Source organism: Parus major, chromosome 1 (assembly GCF_001522545.3).
Source record: "Parus major isolate Abel chromosome 1, Parus_major1.1, whole genome shotgun sequence".
In the NCBI taxonomy this organism is placed as follows: Eukaryota; Metazoa; Chordata; class Aves; order Passeriformes; family Paridae; genus Parus; species Parus major.
The window spans coordinates 56,304,441-56,316,832 of record NC_031768.1 but is presented as its reverse complement, the minus strand read 5'-3'; the positions used below and the strand labels follow the sequence as shown (position 1 = coordinate 56,316,832).

Genomic DNA, 12,392 nt, shown 5'->3' with positions numbered 1-12,392 from the left:
TTTTTTTTTTTTTTTTTTTTTTTTAAATCTATGCGTCCAGCCATGGGTTGCCTGTTGCTTTCCTCTCGGCTGGGGAGAAAAGCAAACTGGAATTAAACTGCATGGAGAAAAGTGCAGCTCCTCAGACACGCATACACACACATACGCATAGATACACGGAGAGAAAGGATGTGGTGGTGGCGGCGGCTACTGGCCTGTCTTAAAGAAACCCAAGTGTGCTGCTGATTGAGCACGGGCTGAGCTTTCTCTCAAAATATATATTTACTGCTAGTGATGAAGGTCAACTGGTGGGTTTCTTAATTTTTTCACCCCAAAAGGACTGGTGGGAGGCTGGTAGTAGAGGGAGAGAAAGGAAGCTATAAATCAGAACACTAGTTTTTGCTGGGGGGATGGTTTAGCTTTTGGGGTTTTTTTTAATGTGTTTTGTTTTCCCCTCTTGCCCTGCAATCCTCATTCCCTCTCCCTCTGGTTCGGGAAGGAAACAGTGATCCAGGGTGTACGAGACAGAGAGGGGGGAAATACCGACGGCAGCGAGATGCAGCTCTCCGCCGCAAGCAATGCAAGATTAGATCTCTAAATGCAGCAAAACACTCCCTGAAAACCAACAACCCCGCGGTGCAATCAGACATTTCACTGCCGCTCACTGCACACGAAGAGGGCTTCAACAACAAGCTGAGACTTTTTTTCCCTTCTCTCTCCTACCCCATCACTCCATCAGTCGCATCACAAGCGATGAGTAGCAAATAAGCTTTTTTTATCTCTGCTACCGACCTGTGACCACCCCCTTTTCCTATGTATATATAAATACACATATTTAAAAAGTATTTCTGATCGTTTTTAGAAAAACAACCACTGCCGCCGATTTTTTTATTATTGTTATTATTTTTATTGTTCTTTGTACATCTGCGGGGATTCAAGGATCGGGAGCACATCGCCTGCTTGGAGGAGAAGATCTTTTGCAAATTTTCTGATTTTTGAAACCCTCCCACTCTCGAAGTTGGACAGACGAAGTAACTGCGAGGCGACTGCAAGCAAGGCAAGCTCTTGCTGAAACGCTGCCGAAGCTGCTCCCTCCCTCCCTCCGACCCCCCCGATTGCTCCCTCCCTCTGAGCTACATGGTCTATTTGCTGCCTCTCATCCTGTGTCTCTGCAGATGTTTTAGAGCAACAGGTTCGGGAACTTGAAATATAGGGGTGGGGAAAGAGAAGGGGAAAAAAAAAAATCGAAACCGAAAAGGAAGGAAAAAAAGAGCCGTCAGAGGAGGAAGAGCAACCCCGGCGCAGGAGGCAAAGAAGACGGGGACAGCCCTGGTCGTCGCTGCTGCTTCTGCCGCCCCCACCCCTGCTCGGGGATGTACCTTTCCATTTGTTGCTTCTTCTTCTGCTGGGCTCCCGCCCTCTCGCTGAAGAACCTGAATTACTCGGTGCCGGAGGAGCAGGGAGCGGGCACGGTCATCGGGAACATCGGGCGCGATGCGCGGCTGGCGGCAGGCACGGCGGGAGGCGGGATGCTGCCCGCGGAGCGTGGCGTTCCCGGTGGCGGCCCCGGCCGCGGCCCCAAGTCCACCTTCCGGGTGCTGGAGAATTCAGCCCCGCACCTCCTGGACGTGGACGGGGAGAGCGGGCTGCTGTACACCAAGCAGCGCATTGACCGTGAGGCGCTGTGCCGACGTAGCGCCAAGTGCCAGCTGTCCCTCGAGGTGTTTGCCAATGACCAGGAGATCTGCATGATCAAAGTGGAGATTCAGGACCTGAACGACAACGCACCATCATTCCCCTCTGACCAAGTGGACATGGACATCTCGGAAAATGCTGCACCAGGCACCCGCTTCCCCCTCACCAGCGCCCACGACCCAGACGCTGGGGACAATGGTCTGCGGACCTATCTGCTCACTCGTGACGACTACGGCCTCTTCTCTCTTGATGTGAAGTCCCGTGGTGATGGCACAAAGTTTCCAGAGCTGGTCATCCAGAAGCCATTAGACCGTGAGGAGCAGAGTCACCACACCCTGGTGCTGACGGCATTGGATGGCGGTGACCCGCCACGCTCGGGCACGGTGCAGATCAACGTGCGCCTCATTGACTCCAATGACAACAGCCCCATCTTTGAGGCAGCCTCCTACGTGGTAGAGCTGCCAGAGAACGCACCACTAGGCACTGCAGTCATCGACCTCAATGCCACTGATGCCGATGAGGGTACCAATGGAGAGGTGCTCTACTCCTTTAGTGGCTATGCACCTGAGCGTGTCCGCGACCTGTTTAGCATCGACCCGCAGAGTGGCCTCATCCGTGTCAAGGGCAACCTGGACTATGAGGAGAGTGGCCTCATTGAGATCGATGTCCAAGCTCGGGACCTGGGGCCCAATCCCATCCCTGCTCACTGCAAGGTCACTGTCCGCCTCATCGACCGCAATGACAATGCTCCCACCATTGGGTTTGTCTCCGTTCGCCAGGGAGCTCTGAGTGAGGCTGCCCCACCAGGAACTGTCATTGCCCTGGTGCGAGTCACCGACCGTGATTCAGGCAAGAACGGGCAGCTCCAGTGTCGGGTGCTGGGCGGTGGCGGCGGGCCCGGTGCCGTTCCTTTCACCCTGGAGGAGAACTATGACAACTTCTACACTGTGGTCACCGACCGACCCCTGGACCGTGAGGCACAGGACGAGTACAATGTGACCATCGTGGCACGTGATGGGGGCAATCCCCCACTTAACTCCACCAAGTCGTTTTCTGTCCGGATCCTTGATGAGAATGACAACCCACCCCGCTTCAGCAAGAATCTTTATGTGTTACAGGTGCCTGAGAACAACATCCCTGGAGAGTACCTGGGCTCAGTCTTGGCCCAGGATCCTGACTTGGGCCAAAATGGGACAGTGTCTTATTCCATTCTGCCTGGGCATGTGGGAGATGTCTCCATCTACACCTATGTCTCTGTCAACCCCACAAATGGTGCTATTTATGCCCTGAGGAGCTTCAATTATGAGCAGACAAAGCACTTTGAGTTCCGCGTGCTGGCCAAAGACTCGGGTTCACCCCACCGTGAAAGCAATGCCACAGTGCGTGTCACCGTGCTCGATGTCAACGATAATGCACCCCTCATTGTCCTGCCTGCCCTCATCAATGACACTGCTGAGCTGCAGGTGCCACGCAATGCTGGGGTGGGCTACCCTGTGGGCACCGTCCGTGCCCTGGACAGTGACTTTGGGGAGAGTGGGCGCCTCACATACGAGATTGTGGAAGGCAATGAGGAGCACCTCTTTGAGATGGACCCCACTAGCGGTGAGATACGCACCTTGCACCCTTACTGGGAGGAGCTCAGCCCTGTGGCTGAACTGGTGGTAAAAGTCAGTGACCATGGCAAGCCCAGCCTCTCCGCTGTGGCCAAGCTCATAGTCAGGGCCTTGGCAGGGCCCCTGCCCGAGGCTGGCGAGCCGCAGGTGAATGGCGAGCAGCATCGGCGGCCACACTGGGACTTGTCGCTGCCGCTGATTGTGACGCTGAGCACTGTCTCCATCATCTTGCTGGCTGCCATGATCACTATTGCTGTGAAGTGCAAGCGAGAGAACAAGGAGATCCGCACCTATAATTGTCGCATTGCCGAGTATAGCCACCCTCAGCTGGGAGGAGGGGGAGGCAGTGGCGGGGGAGGAGGAGGCAGTGGCAGTGGAGGGGGCAAGGGCAAGAAGAAGAAGATCAGCAAGAATGACATTATGCTGGTGCCCAGTGAGGGCGAGGACAGCCGGGGTCCCCTCAATGTCATGAACGTGGTGAGCAGCCCATCCCTGGCCACCTCACCCATGTACTTTGACTACCAGACCCGCCTGCCCCTCAGCTCTCCCAGGTCTGAGGTGATGTACCTGAAGCCCGCCTCCAACAACCTGACTGTACCCCAGGGACATGTGGGCTGCCACACCAGCTTCACAGGGCAAGGGACTAACGCCAGCGAGGCTCCCCCGAGCCGGATGTCCATAATTCAGGTAGGAGACTTTTAGAATACCCTGGACCTCACTTTAGACACTGGTTTAACTTTCCCTTTTGTCTGCAGTGCAATCTGCTGTAAGGCACCACTGGAGGGACCAACACAAGTCACTAAAGAGAGGTGGACTTAATGAAAGTGGAACCAGACCACATCTGGTGGGTCTGTTTCTGCTGTCAAATTGATGTTTCCCATGTGATTCAAAAGAAAATGCCCACTATAACACAGAGTTACGGCAGTGCCAAAGAGGTGCATGTGAGAGTGTGGGCAGGCATTTAATTAATTTGAGGCATGCTGAGGTATTTTCCCAGGAGACAATCAGACAGAGGTGGGCACTTCCACAGGTTTCACTTCTCTTTGGTTTGGGGTGGAGAAGAGGGAGGGCATTTCTAAAGTTGCAATACCACCTGCAGTAACTAACAGGACAGGGAAGAAATTGCACACTGAGGACATCTATTGCAACAGTGCATTATAGCCCTCCAATCTTCTATGTAAATATGAGCCATTGTTCCAAGATGTATGGTTTAATTTTTTTTAATTTCCTTCTTTAGAATATATATCCATAAATATATTTTTTGACAGTATCATTGGGGCCCCATTGCCTCCTCCTCTCCCCATAAACAACTAAATTTTCAGTGCTGAAAATTCTGCTTAGTCAAATAGAAAGAAAATGTATGTGGTGACTCCCTCCTACCTCCAAATGTTAACAAAACTCACATCCTGTCATAAACCAGCAAAAAGAACTAGTCAGATTTCCAGTAGCCTGAGTCAACATTGATGATTGCTTTATAGGGAAAGACTTACATGCTCTGTCTTCTACCAAAGCTCATTTAGAAATTATAGCTGGGCTGCATTCTGCTGCCAATTATATCCCCACTGTCCTCTACTGACTTTTGAGAATGTGAGAAATGGCAAAATTTGGACCATTGGATATAGGGTACTAATCAAAGAATGACTTAATTTTTAGCAGGTAGTTTAAAGTCCAAACTCAGAAGATTTATTTCAGAGCAGTGAACTTGCAGAGTGAAGGTGAGGGCAGAAATTGGCTCCAGTTGATTTAATTTAAAGTATTACTTCATGATTAATGCAGCTTAATGTTCAAACACTACAGGTATGTTCCAAAGTGATTTTTAACGTTCGGATTGAAAGCAGGCTCTGGATAATGACTATTAAATATATTTGAAATGTCATATCTGTTTTATCCTGTGGTTCTCCTGATATGCTGTTCTGAGTCATAGGGGAATGAGCTGAGTGTATCAGAAGTGACACAGACTCATTTTGTGTATGCAGCTAGTGGGAAAGAAGCTGCACTGTAGTCACTTGATGTACCTAAAGAAGATTCATAATACCTTGGAGTTACCATGCCCTGTGATCTGTGAACACCAAATGTTCTACTTGCCAGCTGTATCTAATATTTTAAACTGAATAGAAATGGCCAAAGGTAATTGGCAGTTTAAAGAACCAAAATTCAAGTAACCGATGACCTGGAAATGGAACATTTATAACTGGGGGAAAAAAAAAAAAAAAAAAAAAGAAAAAGAAGGCTGACTGTACAAGGTCACTGTAAACTAATCCTCAAACGACTATTGAGCTGTGTCACAGAAACAATTTCATTTTATGCCTATCATGAATTTGTGTTGCTATCAATTAGGTGAGTGGAGCAATACTTAAAATCTGAAATTGATTTTAACAAAAAGTGACACTTTAGGAAAGAGTTTAGGTTAGGGCACATCCAGAGATAATTTGATTTATTATTCATGCTTTAAAAACAAATAACTTTCCATGACACTTGTTTAAGTAATGTCAACTTTTTTTTTTTTACTGTAAAATGGAGTTGTCAGAAAGCTAAAAAGAAAAACACTCCACATTTTTTTCCTACTGACAAGTGTAATAGTTACTAAAAGACAGATAATTATACTTTCCTACAACCATGTAATGTCTATATAAAGCAATTAATTAATGTATTGATGCTACTGAAGAGTAAAGTTTCAATTGTAGTGTAAAATCCCTATGGAAAATATGATTCCTTCTTTTTTACAGTGTTCACTGTATAAGATCAATCATGATTTTTTTTTTCCCTGAAATCTATATAAAGCTAAAAGAGGAATTTCCTCCCTTAAAAAGTGTGTTGTGGTTTCTATAAGAGTTTTCATTATGATGACTATGGAAAATGTTACCTGGAACTGCTCATAACATATACTGGTATATCTAATGCTGGTCTTGTTTTACCTCATTATCTACACAGAGTGTTTTGGAGGTTTGCGTGGTCCAGTCAGTAGATTAGGAAACATTCCATTTTACCTAGTGTACAACCTGTTCAAACATACTTATTGATACTATATTTTGTAGCTGTATTGGCAAAACAGACACAGTAGGAAACAGTGTAGTCAGTTTCTCTTTAGAAAAAGCTCAGATTTAAAGTAGCTGGAGGGGAAAATTGATCCTCTTCCCTGTACTTTTGCATTACTAAAATACATTTTGTATTCTCCATCTCCACATCCCTGGAGTAAATTTTATATAAAATTTGCATTTAGAATGTAGGCACTGCTTTATGTCTGGTCCTGTACTTCTGCCTCATGTAAAATTTAAACTGCAGACTTAAGGAGAAATAGTAAAGAATCAGCCCTCTCTCTGGATCTACTATATCTTTAATCACTCCCAGAAACCTGTGTCTGCATATGTAAATTACACAGTTAGGAATCAAAGGTGTAGACAGTGGGAAAAAAAAAAAAAAAAAGATGAAACAAAATCCAGCTGCTTTATCCTCTCATTTAGTTAATCAATCCAGTTAAGCAGTTTTCTTCAGTACCTCAGTAAGGAGAAGGTAAACAATTGTTTAAGGGGTCTATAACAAATGTTCCCATTAGTTTTTACAAAGATATTTTTTGAAACATGATAGTCCCATGCTATGTAATTCATACAATGGAACTGCATTTCTTCATTCTCATTTTCTCGGCAACTCTTTAATTCTCTTTAAAACTTTATATATGTACTATGTATCTATGGAGATGTATACACATGCTAAATATTATATTATTACTTAGCACATCCAATTGATTCTATAAATATTTAATAGCAAATAAATAATTTCTTTCTCAGTAAGATCCAAATTTTCTCACTCTTATTAAGAGTGCATAATATTTTTTTTTTCCTTTTGCTTACTAGTAAGACCTAGAGAAGTCAGCAGGCCTTATGGTTCCCTTGTTTCTCGTGGATAGTATTTTACTCTACTGATAGCCCAATTTATATCAACAAATACCTGTGGAGTAAAGTGTTACTTAGTGGCTAGGGGTTTCAGACTGACCCAAAAGGACCAGCTATTGAATGAAATACTTCCTGATATGGGTAAGAGTGGTGCAAACTTGCTTCTCTTTAAGTGACTTCTGTTACACACAAATCACACAATTTGACAGCTTTTGTGTTTGCTCACTACTTTGTAGCATCCACCTATGTACCATGGTTGCATGTGTTACTTATATATGAATCAATGAGCTTCTTCAGTACCACAAAAATGAAATAATTTTAACATGCTTACATACATATACGTAAAAAATGTTGGATGTACAGATGAGGATGCTGTATATATTCAGCTTTTACTGGTGCAAGAGACTTGCAAGTTCTTAGGCACTCTGAAAATTGACCATTTGTGAATTGATGTGCACCCAAGATTGATGTCTAAATTAAGAACAATGTTTATTAACATACTGGGAAGTATGTTACACATCCACACTTTAGCATGTTTCATTGTTCTTAACTTCAGCAATCATTTTCTAAAGATACTTTAAAAACAATGCTTTCGAACAAAAGTCTGTTAAAAATATTTAAATATAGAGCAGTGCTGTACAATTCTTGTTGCCAGGGTCAAAATTCCATGTGACCTTTGAAACACTAAAGATCTAAACTATTAATTTTTATTGGGGAGAAGGAAAGCAGGAGAAAATGGAAATTCAGCATGGCTGAAGGAAGATTTCTGTTCGCTGTAGCCCTTAAAGGCTATTGGGAAAATTTGATTAGTCTCATTCTGATGACCTACTCACCTGACTAAAAGAAACAGAATTTTGCTTTATTTTGAAGTGCAGATATCTGGGGGAAAAAAAAGTACAAGCATACACATATGTGTGTCTCTCCTACCAAAATTCTGAGTTAGTCAGTTTGCCTGTCCCTGTCACACCTACTTCTTGCAGATTTCCAATAGGTAAGAGTGGATGGATAAAGGAAAACTAATAGTTCCTTTACACAAGTGGATTCCAGAAATAGGTTTCTCAAAGTGACATATCTGTAGTGGAGAAAACTATCTGCAATATGCAAGTAGTGTTGATCATCCTAGAGATTATTTCTTGCTATACTTGTGGTGCAACTGGGGAGTTTTGCAAATGTATCAGGAATAAGGTGGGTGTGAATAAAAAAAGAGGTGGTCACAGCTTTTGTTAAACAACAGCTGAAAATGAATGACTGCTGAAAGAAGCTCTTGAGCTGGGAATCGCTGTATCTGCTGTCCCAGGCACTCCCACAGCATTTCAAGATAAAGTACAGATCATTCTTAATACTTCAGGCATCTGATGTTTATGATGTGTCAATAGATTAATGTCAAGTCCCAGTGCAGCTTCATCGCCAGGTGTCTAGTAGTACCTTAGAGAGAGTCTTCAGGGAATTAAAAAAAAATGTGAACCATATTAGTGCTGTTGTTCTGTCTTTAAATATACTATTTCATACTTTGAGAAACTTCTCAGAAATTTCAAGATTACAAAAAGAAATCTGCAGCTGCTGCATATAAGGTGAAGCAGCTTTCGTCACAGAAGTTGTACTCATCCTCATTGATTTAAATTCCTATCTGAAAACAGGTATATATGTTTTTATTTTTCATATCTCCTACTTCAACTGAGGAGTATTATTCTCTGTTCTCACTAGAACTTGTACAAGGTAACATTTTGCTTGAAGAGGATACTAGAGCAGTTCTAAACATTTGCAAGTTCTATATATTCCAAAGATTCACAGTTGCATATTGCGTAGTGGCTGTCTCTAAAGACACTAAGCTGTGAGATGCAACTCTTAAGCTACCTGCCTAGGTATCATTATTGTAGCTTTAACAGTGTTTTGCAAGGCTAGATGTCTTGCAAAATGCTTGCATTGTATAAATACAGTCTGCAGTTTTGTGTACTGTTAGGTTTTGTGTTACATTGTTCTGCAGCTTTAGTTTCATTCACTGGATGAAATCCATCCTAGAATTGACTATGTAAGAATTTCAGGATGAAAACCTTTCCCATGCTTCCATAAAGCCTTTTTTTTTTTTTTTTTTTTTTGTCAAGATGCACTGCATAGTATAGTGACACAAAACGTATACATTTCAGGACAAGATCTGGCAGCACACCATTCACTGTGGCATCTGCACTGGCTGCTGAGATAGACAGAGGAAGCAGAATTGAACTCCTTTTTTTATGTTACATCTGTTCTGGTCTTGATCTTGAGTTCCCTGATGGTGATATTTATAGCACTATTATTTTAAAAGGATCATTCTTGATATGCAGGTCTATTTGAAATTTAAAGAACTTTCCAAGATGAAGAGCTGTAGTAAAGAACAATAAAAATAATAGAGTAGAGAAAAACAATTTAAGAGTCTAAAGTAGAAATATATATTATGAAAAAGAAAAGTCTTTCCAGAACAGAAGTTCTTGTTAACAAAAAATTAAGAATAATAGTGTCTGCGTAGAACTTGATGTTTTATTAAAGACGCAAAACAAGTTATGCAAGATTGATTGTCACAGCTCTCAACTGCTCTTAAAGTTGTCTGAGCTTTCTACATCTTTGTGTTCACTGTCACTATCTAAACTTAGATGGAAAGATACCTACAAATTTGTGGTTAGCAGTGCAATTTCAATGACTGATCAATCCTTTGAAGAGTTATTTTTACCAACATATTTTCTCAAGTTCCTATTATCCTTCCCCATGTTGATAAGAAGGCCTGTTCTTATTCATAACTCAGTCAATAGCATAATTATGACTTCATACATGATTTTAGGGGTTCAAGAGTGAATTATGACTGAGACCACTATGGAATGCAGCCAAGAATAGTATGATTGGGCCCTTCATTTTGAACTTTGAGGTTTTTTTTTCTTACAGCATCTTTAGAAACAATTAAGGGGACTGGAATTTAGATGTTTTTGTAGCTATAATGTGAATCATAACATAAAATCATAGAATGGTTTAGGTTGGGCAATACTATTAGGATGATCAAGTCTGATGGTTAAACCCAGCATAACAGGTACAGTGGAAAAGAAATTAAATATTCTGTTGAACATACTGCTGACCTTATGTTACCACACATTTTCATATCTTTTTGAAACTGTGAATAATACAGAATTATTGTTAAAACTCAGCAAATATTTTTACATGGAAAATTAGCAATAGGTAGTTGTGAAATATTCACAAATGTTACTCGGTATTTAGAAAGCACAGATACAGTAGTTTCTCTAATAAGACAAAAGTGTAATTAAAAATTTCCTCCCAAGTCACAACATCTGGATGTAAACCAGCTGGGATTTTATTAAAAAAAAGAAAAAAAAGTATTTCTTTTGTCTTTTTTCCCCTGCATTTTTTCTTTCTGTTCATTACCTTCCTCCCTAGGAAGCATTAACATACCAGCTCATATTTGCATATATATTTCTAAATATCATGCCAAATTTTTCTTTCCTTTGTTGTTTCTACAAAAGTGAAAAATGTCAGGTTAAATTAGTTTTAGGTTTTGCCATGCAAGGCATTCCTTCTACATACAAAGAGTGGATGTATGTGGGTTGTTTTTTTGGATTTGGTTTGGGTTTTTTTTTCTGAAGAAAACTTATATGTTGCATGGCAGAATTATTCAGATACTTCTTCAAGCCTGGGAAATGCCTGTATGAAGAAAAGACATTTTGACACTAGTATTAATGTTTTCCAATAGGTAAAAAAATTCAGTGATGAGAACTTAAACAAGGATTTGTTGACCAGAGCAGAAACACAGCTCTGTTTTTATCTTTAAAATATAGAAGCAATCCTCTGATGCCAAAAGGTCAGTGTAGAGCAGTTGGGAAAAATTTTTTGGAGCAGATAGCCTGAAAGCTTTATGCTTTCAATTGTATGGCTACTTCAGCTGTAAGAGAAGTGGTGAAATTAATGCTAAAGGGTTCAAAAATACAGGAAACAAGTAAAACTCTCAGGGGACTTCAGACTCTTGCCTTAATAGAAAAAAGAGGGAAAAGAAAAGAAATAGAAAAAAGGTACTAGGAAGACAGTGGCAAAATGACTGGGGAAAAAGTTCCTTGAGTCTAAGTGTTCTATTTGTAAAGTTTTTAAGGGGGCATCAAGGATATTAACTAGTCACTGCTTTTGTTGATTAGATGAAACAGTAATATGCAGCTGCCATAATTCTTAGCCAGGGTGCATTCTAAGCCCCACTAATCTATTTGTCATAGTGCAACCTTTGTTTTCAGTCTACTGTAGACTTTTTTTGTTTTTAACAGAAGATGATTCTGGATTAATTACTGTAAATCCTATGAGAAAGAAAAAAAGTCAATTATTAAGCATTTTAGATAAAATACTCAGTATTAAGTACTACATTCAAGAACAAGTAAATTCTTATGAATGTCCCTGTTAATTAGGATATTAGACAGTGCTTTAAATAACCTTCTTGAGCAGTCATATATTTTCTAGCTAAATCCCAAAGGCTGCTCATACATTTCCTTCTTAATAAGGTCACACAAGAACCATGTCTTTATCGTACTCGTTTAGTTCCACTAGGTAGTGGTATTACCTGTATTCATCCACTTCTTGACATGAAATCTCCTTTTTTTTTGTCCTCAAAACTGAGGAGTCCCTCTACATATGAAGAAAAATTTGCATGGTCTCAGCCAATTATTAATGTTATTTTTACAGAGGAACAGCACAAAGATAAATTTTTATCTCACTTTGATTCACTGAGGGTATGTCTCATTTTCCAAGCCTTAAGACAATCAGTCCCACAGTGGTCTTTTTTCAATATAATAAGGTATAAGCAATCTAGGCATGCTAAGTCCTTCAAATTAAGATATTTGATTTTAGTCATGGACTTTTGTACTGGCTTTGTAGATATGTATCAGATCAGAATTTCTCACGTTCATAAAATACTTTAACCCGTAACAGAAAAGTTCCTAATCTCATCCTGTTCCCTGCTGGGTAGCTTTGTGTTGCAGTCTCTGTGGCCTGCCAAAGGAGAACTCCAAAGGGGAAAGGAAAAGTCTTGTCATGAGATGCAAATGCATCATTTCAGCCGTGTGGGTGAGACCTCTAATCGATGCACTGTAGGTTCCTGCAGTGATAGTCATGCAGAGTTATTTTCAGAGAGCGCTTCAGACCATCTACTGATCTGTGTACGACATATGTGTATTGCCTGTACTAGTTCTGGTGACAC

The 12,392-nt window shown here is 41.6% G+C and overlaps 1 protein-coding gene across 5 annotated transcripts in view; it reads left to right on the top strand.

Moving 5' to 3' along the window:
* Positions 1-59: 59 nt before the first annotated feature.
* PCDH17 (protocadherin 17) overlaps positions 60-12,392 on the top strand; it is an 88,164-nt gene continuing 75,831 nt past the window's right edge. For 3 of the 5 annotated variants that reach the window (XM_015641746.3, XM_015641766.3, XM_033514449.1), the window contains exon 1: positions 62-3,974. In XM_015641746.3, coding sequence (XP_015497232.1) covers positions 1,353-3,974 — 2,622 coding nt within the window. In that variant the 5' untranslated portion in view covers positions 62-1,352. Of the gene's footprint in view, positions 3,975-12,392 lie in introns of all 5 variants that reach the window. The other 2 variants (XM_015641776.3, XM_015641757.3) reach the window with 2 other exon arrangements.